Raw genomic sequence first — 14950 nt, forward strand, 5'->3', positions numbered from 1 at the left:
TATAAATGAAGGAATTTTAGATCTGGCAAAAGATCCTGTCTCAGTTTCCACTAGTTCGCAGTGTGCTGATCATAGATATCCAGTACTAGTCAAGGGTTTAGAGTGTTTTTATACTCCTCCTACTCCATCTTCACTTGTTGTTACTGCTGCAAATGCAAAATCAAAACAAATAGGAAAGTCAACGCCCAAAGAAAGAGAATCAAGGAGACTAGACATCTTTGGAAGGAAAATTTATTCCTCAGTGTTTATAAGTTAGGATAGCTAATTATCAAGCCATGCTGTCTAAATATGATACTCTTCAATGGGCCATTCTGTCTGATTTTAAGAACAAGATACCTGTAGAAATTACAAATGAATTTAGATCAATCTGTGAAGAAGGTCACTTAATTGCTAAAACCACACTGCAGGATGCTCTGGACACTGCTGATACTGGTGTCTGTCCAGAGGCTAGAGCTATTATTACTATGAAATGTGTCTGCATCAGATTTGCCTAAGGAAGTACAGGCGACCATTGAAGATTTGCCATTCGATGGACAGTTTGTTTAGTACTATAATGGATGAGTGTCTTCACTTATTGAAAGGCTCAAGATCCACTGTTATATCACTGAGTTTATAGACATATTAGTATTTAGAAGGAAGCAGTTTTGTCCTCACCCTTCTTCCACGAGATAGAGGAATCACTTTTCTGATACTTTTATCAAAAGAGATCTTCTGACCAATCCTAGATGAGATGGAGATATCAAAAGAAGAGAACTGATCCATCATCCTCTTTGGTAAACTCCCAATCAGGACATATGCAAAAGCATCCGATTTGATGCCACAGTCAAGGATCTTGGATTAATCTACAAGGATCTATACCTTTTCCTCCCTCGCTCTGGTTCCCATCTGTCTATTTTTCAGGAGGGTTGGGTGACAGTGGATTCTTCACGTATTGAGGATGGTTACACCATTCAGTTTCAATCTCTGCCTCCCTTGCAGTTCCGTTTTAGTAACTAATCTCGTGAGAGCACTATGCATCAAGAGGGGATGATGTAATCAATCCAGAAGTGACAGAATGGGTACCCCTCATACCAAAAAAGAAAAGAGGTTCAGATCCTGGATCAGAAATTATTACAAATACATTTGATGCACCAAATTTGGTATGGTAGCTTCAATTATTCCTGCTTTATATCCCATTGATTGGTTCATCGCCCTGACCATATAGGAAGCTTACTTTCGTGTGTTGGTAAATCCTGCACAGAAGAAACAGCTACCATTTGTCGTTTTAAGATGTAGGTTTTCCTTCCTTTTCCAGTAATTCCAAAGATGTTAAGGAAGTTAAGACAAGAAGCAGCTCAGATTATACTGATGGCTCCTGTCTGACCTCACCAATTCTGGCTCTCAGAACTCCTGAGATTGTCCAATCAGTTTATCAAGCTTCCAGTTCAGAAGGATAGAATCACAGTCTAGTCCTACATCCAAATCCAGCTTCTCTGTGTGTCACAGTGTGGATGGTATCTGGATGCCATTCAATAGGAAAAGTTCTGCAAAGGTGCAGAATACAGTGTCTTACTTCGGAGGAGGAGAGTACATGCTAAAAGTATGTAGTTCGCAAAATGGAAGCATTTTTCCTCATGGGCAATATGTAAAGGTCACATTCCATCTCCATGTTCTGTTCCAGTTATTTTGGATTCCTTATTACATTTAATACACTCGGGACTCTCTGTTTCAGTCAAGGTACATTTGGCAGAGATTTCAGCATTTCACTCACCAATACAAGGGGGTTTCTAGATCACAATTGGGGAAACTGAGGCATAGGGAGGTGAAGTGACTTGCCCAAGGTCACCCAGCAGGCCAGTGGCAGATGCAGGAATGGAACCCATGGCTCCTGAGTACCAGTTCAGTGCTCCATCTTCTCACCCACACTGCTTTGTGAAAGCCTGATTGAAAGCGGCATAAGACATTGACCAGGCAGTTCCTTATTTGGAACATGTTTGAGGAAGGTTAAAAATTCATCTCTTTCTTTCCAAAACCAACGTGACTTATGTTGTGTACATTTGCTCCAGGTCCAATTTTTTCATGTGATTAAAAAAATTAGTTTGGCTGGTATTTTTCAGTAGTGCCTAAGGGTGTTAGGAGCCCAATGGCCATTGAAAACTGTTAGGTGTTGGAACGCCTAATGCCTTCTTGGTGACAATATCTACTCTTGTCCCCAAAACTCCTTTCTTTGAAAGTTCTTCATCATAAATGCAGATGACATATGATTGTGAGGTTTGGTAATTTTGAGGATACTGGCAAATCAAAAGCTGGATGCAGTTCAGTTCCCCTCTTCCCCTGCAATGTATTGATTTCAAATTTTGCAGATCTGTCATGAGGACCTGAGAGCAGAACCTGCTTCTATTGAAGTGAAGAGTTTGTAATAACAGATTGTTGGGCACTGTATATTTTTCCTTTTTTCTTAACCACATTGGGGAAATTACTTAACTGGAGCATCTGCAAATCAATAATCCAATATTTTTCATTTCCTCTCATACGTTTGTTTGCTAGGACTGTGAAATAGCAGCATGTCCTCTCCATCCAGCTGCTCCAGAAACGAAAAGATCTATGCCCAGCATTCACAGGACACAATGGAGATTTGGATCTTGGACACCCGTAAGTGTGTGGTCAATGGTTACATTTTATAAGATGACACATTTTTAGTTATCGTTGGTTTGATTTTTATCCCAAAGTCTGTGATGTCGCGCAACAAGAGATGACTTCTCACTAAACTACTTGTTGATCTTTCCTAGTGCTCTATGACATGTGGGAAAGGTACTAGGATGAGATATGTCAGCTGTCGTGATGATCAGGGCTCAGTGGCTGATGAAGCCGCCTGTTTTCACCTCCCTAAGCCTTCAGCGACAGAAGTGTGCTCCGTAACGCCGTGTGGACAATGGAAAGCCCTGGAGTGGAGTTCTGTAAGCAAATCCAGTTCTTACCACAATATAATCTATATGGCCTGTTCCTTCAATTTAGTTCATATATTTCTCATGTACTCTGTCATCCAGGTGAAAGGCAAGGAAGTTGAAGTGTTTCAACTTCTTTTCATTAGCAAGTGATTTCATTTTAAAAAGCATCTCTCCAGGCTGGAAATAAGTGTCTTCGTTTCCACTTGTCAATGCAGTGTTCAGTGACATGCGGCCAAGGTAAAGCAACGCGGCAGGTAGTCTGCTTGAATTTCAGCGACCAGGTGGTTGATAGAAGTGAATGCGATCCAGATGATCTCCCGGCAATGGACCAGGATTGCTCTGTCTCTTCCTGTCAGAACACCCATGACTCCGGCAGGCCAATCCACCCTTTCCCATACCCGGAGCATCCACCGAAACCCCACCCAGGGGAAAATCTAAATCAGAATGCTGGCCCTGCGCACATACCAGGAGGCAACCAGTGGAGAATTGGCCCATGGGGTGCTGTAAGTGTCAATTTATTTACTTCAAGCCAAATTATGAACCCTGCGTTCCTTTTCCCCCCGCACAAATGTGCAATTAGGTACCACCTCATTCCCCTGCACTCACTACCTATATGGGCCATCTATTCCTCTGCCCATGCATATGGGTAGATTGTTAGCTCTGCTCCTTCAAAGCACCAGAAGACACGGCAGGGTAAGTAACCTGCCAGGCATAGGGCTGGCAGCATTACTTCCCCTGAGGTCAAGGACTAACTAGGGATCAGATAGTGCCTTTGAGTCACCATGTGGTTCCTGGTCTTCTCCTGGAGCAATGCAGCTCTGCTCCTTGCTAAGGGTTAGTGACCAAACACAACTGAGACTTTCATAGATTCTAGGACTGGAAGGGACCTCGAGAGGTCATCGAGTCCAGTCCCCTGCCCTTATGGCAGGACCTAATACTGTCTCGACCATCCCTGATAGACATTTATCTAACCTACTCTTAAATATCTCCAGAGATGGAGATTCCACAACCTCCCTAGGCAATTTATTCCAGTGTTTAACCACCCTGACAGTTAGGAACTTTTTCCTAATGTCCAACCTAAACCTCCCTTGCTGCAGTTTAAGCCCATTGCTTCTTGTTCTATCATTGGAGGCTAAGGTGAACAAGTTTTCTCCCTCCTCCTGATGACACCCTTTTAGATACCTGAAAACTGCTATCATGTCCCCTCTCAGTCTTCTCTTTTCCAAACTAAACAAACCCAATTCTTTCAGCCTTCCTTCACAGGTCATGTTCTCAAGACCTTTAATCAATCTTGTTGCTCTTCTCTGGACCCTCTCCAATTTCTCCACATCTTTCTTGAATTGCAGTGCCCAGAACTGGACACAGTACTCCAGTTGAGGCTAACTTATTTTTTCTCTGAACACAAACAATGAAACTCAGATTTGAAACAGTGCATGCTAAAGTCCCACTTCAGCAAGGTGATGAGGTGTGGGAGGAATTTTAAATATGTGAGTGAAGTCAATGGAATAGGTCAGGCACTTAGTTATGCCCAGGCATAATTCCTTTGCTGAACTGGGGCCTAAAGCGTCGTGGGGGATTTGATGGTAACAACAGGCTTTTCTGCCTGATTTATGTAGACGGCAAAGCACAGGTGCCAGCTTCCTCATTTCGCTGGGGCTGCTCGATCCCCGCTCTGCCCAGGCCCTGCCCCCACTTCTTCCCACCCCTCCCCCAAGTGTGCCTGCCCTCGCTCCACCCCTCCCTCCCAGTGCCTCCTGCACATCACTGAACAATTGATTTGTGGCGGGTGGAGGGCGCTGGGAGGGAGGGGAGAGAGCTGATCAGTGGGGCTACCAATGGGTGTTGAGCACCCACTGGTTTTTTTCTGCAAAGGTAAAAGGATGTTAGTTATGCTAATACCAGAGACTTTACATTTTTCTAACGACTCTAGCTCCTTTGGCAAGAGGTGGGAGTTTCGCTGCCTATTGCGCGAACGCACTCCCAGAGCTGAGTGTGCTCATGGTCCTTCAGGAGAGCCGGTGAAAGCGAAGCAATAACTGGACTTTACGGGTCATTGTGTTTTGCAGTGCTCTAGTACATGTGCTGGGGGATTCCAGCGGCGGGCTGTGGTGTGCCAGGATGAAAACGGATATACTGCAAGTAACTGTGATGAGAAAGCAAAACCTGTTGAGCAGAGATCATGTGAATCTGGCCCTTGTCCTCAGTGGGCTTATGGCAGCTGGGGAGAGGTGAGAGCCAGTGAACCTTTTCCTGTCTCTCTAAAGACATAAGCCAAGGTTTTCAATTGGGGGGCAGGGAGTTGAAAAAGGAAAGAAAAAAATATTGGCAATGATTAGCAAAATGTTTCATTTCCGGAAACTCGAGTTCTTGGGAGCTGAAACTGTTCTGTAAAGTGTCTGATAATGTTTTCAGTTAAGTATGTTACAGAAACTTTTCCAGACAATGGCAGATTTTGAAAACTCTATTTTAAAAAGGCCATTTTTTGAGAGAGAAACTACTTATTTGAATTATGTCAACCGGCTCTAGTGAGTTTAGTGTCCAGCTTCAGACATCTTCAAAAGCACTGGGCTGGTGTTTAGCACTTTCTAAAAATTGGTCCTGTTTAATGTGTCTTATTCTGAGCACCCAAAAATAGTGGCCCCCAGAAATCTCTGGTCTCTTCTGAAATGTAGAAAAACAGACCCTTTTATGAGGCCTGTCGTGCTCCACCCTGAAATCGGTGGAAAGACTCTTGTTGGTTTCAATGGGAGTTGGCTCAGACAATGTTCAATATGCAAATTACTAATATTATAACTACTGCATTCTCTGTTGGTTTCCTTTCTCTAGTGCACAAAGTCATGTGGTGCAGGAACAAAAACAAGGCTTGTGGTGTGCCAGCGCCCTAACGGTGAAAGGTTTCCCGATCTGAGCTGTGAAATTCTCGACAAACCACCAGACCGTGAGCAGTGCAATATGCAGGACTGTCCTAGAGATGCAGCCTGGAATGCTGGTCCATGGAGCTCGGTACGACCATAACATATTTATTTTTGTGACTCTCTTTTTTAAATGTTCCATAACAACAAATCTAATATGCTTAAAGCCAAGGTGTTAATATTTTGTGTCATAAAACTGCACTTAAAGAAGATTATTTACAGTATATTCAAAGTGACACATTCAGGAAGGGCTTACGTTAGCAAGGTAAACTCCTTTAATTTAAAAGGCACTTTCTGCTAGATAACCAACTTTGTACATTTTACTACGTTGCAGGCACTATGCATTACAAGTCTTGGTTATGACTGAGTTCTTTGTATGCAAATTAAAACCTGGCATTTTAAGCAGTACATTTACATTTAAATGAAAGTTTTGATTATATTTTATATTAATATTTTATTGTGCACTTCTTAGTGCACATGTTGCGTTTTCTCTGCCCAAAAAAAAAGCTGTAGTTACGGGAGGATTTTGGTGCTAAGTTGCCCTCATTTGCAAGTACATGTGTTTATAAGTGCGTGTATTAATTTATAAATGTGTACACACCCATAAAGAAAACACATGCACATTCCTACGTTAGTATAATGCATATATACATGTATATGTATTTCCATGTATGTACATGTGTGTTTATACATATAACATATAACATCCTTTATTCTCACCTCACAGTGCAACTGATGAGGGGCCATCTTTAAAGCAGCTTTAAGTTACCCTTGCATATTTCTCTGATCGTTGGTCAAATCACCAACCACTGCTCTCAATTACACTAGCTGCCCGTGTGGAACTATTATGGCAGCCAAGGATCAACAGGAAGTAGGGAAGCCCCCTTACGTTAGGTCACCTTTCCTCTCCAACCTCTGGGAGGGGAGTGGAATAGGAGTGGTTATGTGGCTCTGTGCCACTGGGACGATTCTCCTGCACTGGAGTGAGCTGCCCACAGCTCCAGCAGTGTAAAGTGGCTCTAATGCAGGGGATGATCTGGACCATTATATCGTGTCCTGTAGCTTAAAACTCTACCCTGCCCAGCCTGGGATCTGTCTGCTCTGCAGGGTGAACTCCACAGAATAATACTGACTTCCTGTATAAAAGGCCCTCTCCACCTGAGGACAGGTGGAATTCTAGTGCTGGTTGCTAACAGGAGCTCTTACACTGAAGTGAGTGTGGGACTTGAGACACTGACTAGATACAATAAAAACCATTTGATGTGACCATTTTAAAATGACATGCAAACACGTGTCAAAATGTATTGTATATTTTGTTATAACGTACCTGAAGGCTTTTTAAAGTGATTTGACTTGAAAGCACTTTATTAAAAAAAAAAGGCCTTTTTGTAATATATTGACTTCCTTAACACTATGGTTTTAAAAGTCACATTGCTGGAGTTTAACAGCACTGTAGTTTCTGTGGATGCTTTTGGTAACATTTCTAATATTTTTTTCATACCTCAGTGAATTATGTGATAGCCATAACATTGCTGAATAGTATTTATATGGTGCTTCATCGTTACAAGGGACAGTGATCTGAGATATTTAATTTGAGGTGCTAATGTATCACTTTTATACTGAGAGTTGGTGCTGACAGTGAATGAGCTGAGCACTACTCAGTACCCAGTGCAGTTGGTTTCTCCCACAACTACATACTGAAAATTGCTGCTAACTTCTAGTTCATGTGCTTGAATGTTTGCAAGACCCAAAAGAGATGGATAGACTCTTCTGTTGGTTTTTGGTGTAATCCAGCATTTGGCATTATCTTCGGGAACAGACCACAGGGCTGTACGCAGCTCTGGCGTAACTGTCAATTTCAGTGGAGTTGTGCCCGCTTACATCACAGCTGAATCTGCCCCCTAGTGTTTGGTAGACAGGACTCCATCCTGCATTCCTTCCCCAGCTAAACCTCCCACTGATGCCAGGTGTCGATGAGCTGGGTCAGGTGTGCAGAATCAATCTTGCAGCACTGGGGTGCATGCATCTGTAAACTGTGTTCTTAGTCTTATGTTAATTAATGTTTGCCCTAACTCTTCAGTGGAGAATCTTGTGACCAAAGCATTCAGTAGTAGCGTCACCCACTCCGACCATCTTTTCTCTTGCAAAGTTCCCGCTGGAGAAAGATTTTCAGAACTGAGCCACTATTGTTCCTATGTAGGGTCTTGATTTTTCATGTCGAGTATCTTATCTGTTGTTTGCCCGAGCTCTGCCATAAGTGACTCCAGAGCTGTATTTAGGGTGACCAGACAGCAAATGTGAAAAATCGAGGCGGGCATGGGGGGTAATAGGGGCCTATATAAGAAAAAGACCCAAAAATCGTGACTGTCCCTATAAAATCGAGACATCTGGTCACCCTAGCTGTATTTGAGGACCTGGATGATAATCTGTGGGCTCAACAAGGAACCAAAGTTTTGGTTCTCCTGAAAAATATAATAAATGTATATTTATCTCTCATTTTCAGATTACCATGAGCTACTACAGTAGGTCGTAGGGAGAGTCCAATTTTTATTATTGTATCACCTCACTTGCTTCTAGTTCTGACATTGATTGCAGACTTCATTCGGTAGCTGTTCATACTTCATCTGTTCAGATGGAGTGTCTCTACCATACGATTGGTCACTTTTGAAACAAGAGTATAGTATTAGCTGAAACTTTTCAGCAGTGTGGATTTATGTATTTATGTAATAAAGTGTATTTATTTTTCCAATATTGTTATTTAATTTTATATAAATATTGCATATATTTACGTTTAATGTTAACATTGAACAGTGAAAATTAAAGACAAGTAGAATGTAATCAGAAATGAATTTGTATAATTTCTTGAGTCTTATGGTAAACTATAATAATACACTTAATGCTGTAAGATGGCAAGATTTTCTGAATAGGTGGTGTGAGATTACATCTTCTGTCAACAGTTTTTTTTAAAAATCATTATTTATTTAGTGCTTCTCTAAGGAAATCAGTCATTCATACTAAGTAATATAAACTATATTTAGAAAGACATTTAGTTACTTCTGCAATAATGTTATTGCTCTAAGACCTCTCACTGTGACTATGATGTACAGAGGAGTCATTTCATGCAAGTATTTAATTGGATAGTGTTCTTGCATGATTGACTGAAATGTATTATGTAAAACATCAGAACTTAGACTGTTCATTTTATTAATATTTAGTCCTGCAGTCCTTACTCAGGCAGATTCTGTAGTGTCCTTTTATGAAATCAGATGGGCTGAGTTTTATCTGACCTAAACATTTCAGGATGTAGCCGATAGATAGAGATTTTATATATACAGTTTTTAAAGCTGTGTGTGAAATCATACTATTACCAGATGGCATGGCTGGTGTAAATGCACCAAACATTACCTTTGTAATGTGCATTCCAGGGGAACAAAAGAATCATAAAACCATGTGGTACCTTTCAAACTCCTTGTTTATTCAAGAACATTTAGTGTTCAAGCACTGGGGGAATTATCATCCATCTGATAGACCTGCTTTTAGGACACACACACATAAAGACTGTTACTGGGGATAACTAATACTTTCTTAACATTCAGATGCGTAATGAAGTTGGCTGACAAAGAACAACTTTTTATGTACGTGCAAATGGTGAAGGGAAACATTCACACACTTCTAAAAACTAGGTCGCTAAGAATCAGTACCCTCAGAACCTTGAATCCATGTATCCAAAAACTAACTGGGTGCAATCCTGATCCGGTTGAAGTCAATGGGAGTTTTCCCACTGACTTCAGTGGGATCAGAATTTCACCTCTTGAGAATAGAATCCCCAATGAAACTGATGTGAGTTCCTTACACAGAGGTCGTGGCAAATTGGACAGTAAAGTTGTGAAAGCCAGTTTTTTGAAAGAGTAGGCAAATCATAGAGTACCTACTAGTAATAGCTATGTATTTATTGAGGTGAGTCTCTTTTATACCCTCACTGCATGAGTATTGAACTCAGCGATTTTAATGGGGATATGTCAAATACTTGCAGGAGCAACTGTGGCCCTCATTCTGTCATTGGATCCATGTGGGCAGACCAGTCCGGGCATTGAGTCCTGTAATGGCATTTGCAAACAACATCTGATTGGCTGCATACAGTTTATCAAAAGCCTACCAATAATCTAGACTTTGGTTTGCCAAATCATGAGGATACAACAACACTGCAAACAATCCTATTAAAACAGAGCACTTCAAATTAATGGCATACAGTGATTAGAGGGTAAATAATCAGGATATATGTTTTTTTCAAGAAAATAAATGATTGCATTAGTGTACACTAGTAGATAGCACAGCTGTACATTGATATGAGATCTGTGTAATGAAGGAATTACTTATCACAGGCTTCACAACCTGCTCACGTCTCTTCTGATTAGAAAACACAAAGGGTCAAATGAAGCAGTTATTTTACCCAATGCAGTCCCCTGAGTTTCATTTGTGACAGTCACAGAGCTGCCTGGCAGTGGGGTGTAAGTCAGTGTTGAATTTGGCTCGTGCACTGTATTTGAGATAACTCTAGAAGAGTATTATCAATTTCAACATGATCTACTTTGTGATTTTTGCCAGCAGGCCTCCTTATTTAGCAATCATTATTATCAGACGACTTTAGCCAACAGAAATGTTCAAAAGGGATTTAGGGCCAGATTTTTAAAAGTGTTTTAGGCACTTTTGCCTAAAACATGGGTTGGAGAACAGCATTATTTTAAGTGCCATGATAATGATAATGTTCTTAGCAGTTATGCTTCGGCAAGAGAATAAGAATAAGATGGAGAATATATTATTGCCCTTATATAACTCGATGGTATGCCCACATCTTGAGTACTGTGTACAGATGTGGTCGCCTCATCTCAAAAAAGATATCCTGGCACTAGAAAAGGTTCAGAGAAGGGCAATTACAATGATTAAGGGTTTGGAATGGGTCCCGTATGAGGAGAGATTAAAGAGGCTAGGACTTTTCAGCTTGGAACAGAGGAGACTAAGGGGGGGATATGATAGACGTATATAAAATCATGAGTGATGTGGAGAAAGTAGATAAGGAAAAGTTATTTACTTATTCCCATAATACAAGAACTAGGAGTCACCAAATGAAATTAATAGGTAGCAGGTTTAAAACAAATAAAAGGAAGTTCTTCTTCATGCAGCACACAGTCAACTTGTGGAACTCCTTGTCTGAGGCAGTTGTGAAGGCTAGGACTATAACAGCGTTTAAAAGAGAACTGGATAAATTCATGGGGGTTAAGTCCATAAATGGCTATTAGCCAGGATGGGTAAGGAATGCTGTCCCTAGCCTCTGTTGTCAGAGGATGGAGATGGATGGCAGGAGAGAGATCACTTGATCATTACCTGTTAGGTTCACTCCCTCTGGGGCACCTGGCGTTGGCCACTGTCGGTAGACAGGATGCTGGGCTAGATGGATCTATGGTCTGACCTAGTATGGCTGTTCTTATGTTGAGAACTGACATACTAAGTGATAACCAGAGGCACGTTTGGTTGACTATAGCTCTGCCAGTCTCCTCTGTTCCTCAGAAAATGTATTTGCTATGACAGCAACATTACCCAGGTGCTGCATGATCCTTTACGCTTACTTTTGCTGTAACAAAAACACCCTTGAAACTGACGAGATATATATTCAACAGAACTGCTTATTCCCTCTCCCTTTGCACTGCTTCCCCTGTTCTTTGCCTCTTTGATGTCTCCTCAGACTGTGCGCGCCTTACAGCAGGGAACTTTACAGCTCTGTAAAGTGTCATGTCCTCCCTCCCTCCACGGCCACTATAGAAATAATAATGATCGGTATGTGGACACTTTCATGTGGGGACAAAATACTGTAGCAGCGGAGGAAAGACAGACATAAGGTTCTACGGTCCTTAACATTGCCAGATAGATGGGTGGTATTATAGTGTGTGCTCAGGGATGCATTGAGAAGTAGGTGGCTTAACAAAACATAATATTTCCATAAGAAGTCACAGCAAATAAAGTGAGAGGCTCCATATTCTATTCACAATCTCCTAAGCCATCCTCTCCCTTTGTGAAAGTCATTTTCTGCCCATTTCGACTGTGAGCTCTCTGAGGCATGGACTCCTTCACTGTGATGTCCTCAGGGTTCCGTTGTTGGGCCCTCTTCCCTTTCCTCACCTCCTTAAATGCAGCCTTGGGCATCACTCATCTGCAGAGGGTACCTTGTTCCATGTGCCTCTCATGCTTCAACCTGTTCCTCACTTTCTGCCTCATCAGTCGTTGACTCCACCAAAACTTGCTTCCTGTCAGTATATTCCAGAACTGAGGAGATCACCCCAAACCACCACCACTTACAGCTGAGTCAAATCTCACTGTCACCTCGGTGATCAGAACAGAAGTATTGGACATGAGGTCCTTTTCCTTCAGCATTTCCAGTTCATGTCAATCTAAGTGCCAGCACCTCCAAAACCTTGGCCACGTTACCTGAAATACGAAAGGATTGGTTTAATAGCATAGGAATCAGATCTGGAATATCTGGATTCACTAGAGCCCTAGGTTCAAACCTTGACACCATCAGCTCAAAGCACTGTGGTCTTCATGAGCTTAAAGGGCTGGGATTTTCAGTGCAGGCCTAACTCTGCTGCCATTAGTGTCCATAATAAATCTTCCATCGGCTTCACTGGGAGCAGAGCTAGGCCAATGCTGAATGCTCTTGAAGGTGCCACCTTAGGAGTTTATCCAGTTGTCCTTGACCAACATTCCCCCTTTGCCTCTTGCCCACTGTTTAGCAGTTGCCATGTGCCAGTTAGCTACCTCTAAGCACCCCAGAGATGGCTGAATTTCAACAGTACTGTGTGTGACCTAGTGGAGTGATAGCCAGACTAGTGGGGAGCTGTGTCACCCCAGCCTTGCAACCTGGGTTGCCTAGCAATGCCTTACTAGTATAGCTCCCAACCTGGACAGCTCACAAACAGTCTTCCAGCATGTAAGTCACATCATGAGTGTTTGTGTGTAACTCCAACCTGCCAGCCACACTTGGGTTACACTCTGACTTTTACCAGCCTTAGTTACCTCTGCCAGGTAATCCCAGCACACTCCCAATCCAAGATTTCCCCCCAAAAACTTATGTCTTGTACTGTCCAACCCTCTCCTGGACAATTAAAATGTATTAAGTCTGTTGTTCCTTTAAGGGAATAATATACATACAACTTGCCATCCCAAATGGAGTTAGCCAGATGCTTCTACTTAAACACACTGGATTAGTTAAAGCAATAAAACAAGTTTATTAACTACAGAGAGATGTATTTAAAGTGAGTACAAGCAATGGGGAATAAAAGTCGGAAATGATTACAAGAAAATAAAGATAAAAATGCCTTTGAGTGCCTAACTTGACAAACAATGTTAGATTCACATCAAAGTTTCTCACCACATGCTTCCAACAGCATTACTGACCACACTTGCAGGTCAGGACCCTTCCCCAGAGTCCAACAGCTGTTTCCTTAGGCACAGAAAATAAGATGGGCAGGGAGAGAGAAAGGGGTGTCGTGGGGTGTTTGCCCCTCTGTTTTATATATTCATTACCTCTTTGAAAAGCTTTTCCAGCTGAGAACCAAGAGACAGTCAGTCTGGCAGAGGAAGGAGACCTCCTGCTGTTTCTTTGCTACAATGCAGATCTCTTCACCCCTTCTTCTTGCCAAAAAATGGCCACTTGACAGGTGCTGGCCCATTAGCTTTGTTGACACCTGGCTGGGGTGTCATCTTGCCCTTTGTCTTTGAGAAACAGGTTTAGCCACTCCCCAGACTCATCTAGGAAACACATTTCAGTCATGATTTCAGCTTATATTCATGACTTTACACATAATGGTGCTACATGCATTTTACCAGGATATTACTGATCAGTAATTATGAGTTTTCAAATGATACCTTACACGGCATGCTATGTACAAAGATTATTACAATAATGTGTAGGGTCTGAATACAGGGGTGTATTCCATCACTCGATGTACATAACTTATGAAATGACATGGGATGAAATGAGAAATGTAGATAACAGTGTATTATTTCATCACTATGCTCTTAAATACAGTTCCCTAACAAATTTTTTTTCTGGACTTCCATATGCGTGGACACAGCCACTCCCAATCTTCTTCGACTGTTCCCTTTTCTGTTTCCTCCTAAACAAATCTCAACAGAAGATTCCTTGCTATCTTCTAACCTCATACTTAATATCATCTTCCCCAACAAGTTTCCATTATTTGGAGTTGACGTGTGTCTTCTGCTTCCTTACCTAGTGTCTTCTGCCATGATTCACCACCTAGGTCAGCCCCCCATCTTTCACCATGTTGAGCTTCCAGTCATCATACATATAGAGCAAGAAGCACAAATCCAACCTTTACAAAAAGCATAGAAACCCAAGCATTTTGCAGCTACAGTTAGGGTCGTTTATGGATTCAGTGAGCTTTATGGCGGGGGTTAGGTAGGTTGTTTTGTATCATAAAAGTGTGTCCCAAAAAAAGTTGCCCAATCACAAAAATATTAAATGTTTTCATACTCCAGTAGGACCACCTCAGAGTACTGTCAGATTTCTCTAGCATTTCATTTCAAGACCAGATTGGAGCAACTTAATTAGACAGATCATACGGGGGTTTCCTCTAGATGAGGTCAGCTTGGTGCTGTTTAAGGAATAGTTCCTATATGTCAATGGCTATTAGCCAGGATGGGCAGGGATGGTGTCCCTAGCCTCTGTTTGCCAGAAGCTGGGAATGGCCAACAGGGGATGGATCACTTAGTGATTCCCTGTTCTGTTCATTCCCTCTGGGGCACCTGGCACTGGCTGCTGTCGGAAGACAGGATACTGGACTGGATTGTGTGGCAAAGTACCTTCTTCTCCTCAGCAAGCTCAGTCCTTTTTAGCCTGGAAGACACAGGCTTGGGCAAAGCACATCCTTCTAGCTAGCACAGGGTCTGGCTATTCCTTCCCTCAATCAGTCCCCTGTGCTGGTTTTCTCCCCTTCTGGGGACAGAGTGCAGCCTTCCTTGCTGGAAGGGTTCAGAGCCTTGCTGCACCTCACTTACTGGCAGCTTCCCTGCCTCTCTCTCTCTCACTCTCACCCC

The 14950-nt window shown here is 42.1% G+C and overlaps 1 protein-coding gene across 2 annotated transcripts in view; it reads left to right on the forward strand.

The window, feature by feature from the left end:
- Positions 1–14950, forward strand: part of ADAMTS9 (ADAM metallopeptidase with thrombospondin type 1 motif 9) — a 143954-nt gene that overhangs the window by 76802 nt on the left and 52202 nt on the right. For both annotated transcript variants that reach the window (XM_030569560.1, XM_030569561.1), the window contains exons 24-28: positions 2527–2631; positions 2769–2936; positions 3143–3430; positions 4994–5155; positions 5754–5930. In XM_030569560.1, the coding sequence (XP_030425420.1) occupies positions 2527–2631; positions 2769–2936; positions 3143–3430; positions 4994–5155; positions 5754–5930 (900 nt within the window). The remainder of the gene's footprint in view (positions 1–2526; positions 2632–2768; positions 2937–3142; positions 3431–4993; positions 5156–5753; positions 5931–14950) is intronic.

Source organism: Gopherus evgoodei, chromosome 7 (genome assembly GCF_007399415.2).
Source record: "Gopherus evgoodei ecotype Sinaloan lineage chromosome 7, rGopEvg1_v1.p, whole genome shotgun sequence".
Taxonomy (NCBI): Eukaryota; Metazoa; Chordata; order Testudines; family Testudinidae; genus Gopherus; species Gopherus evgoodei.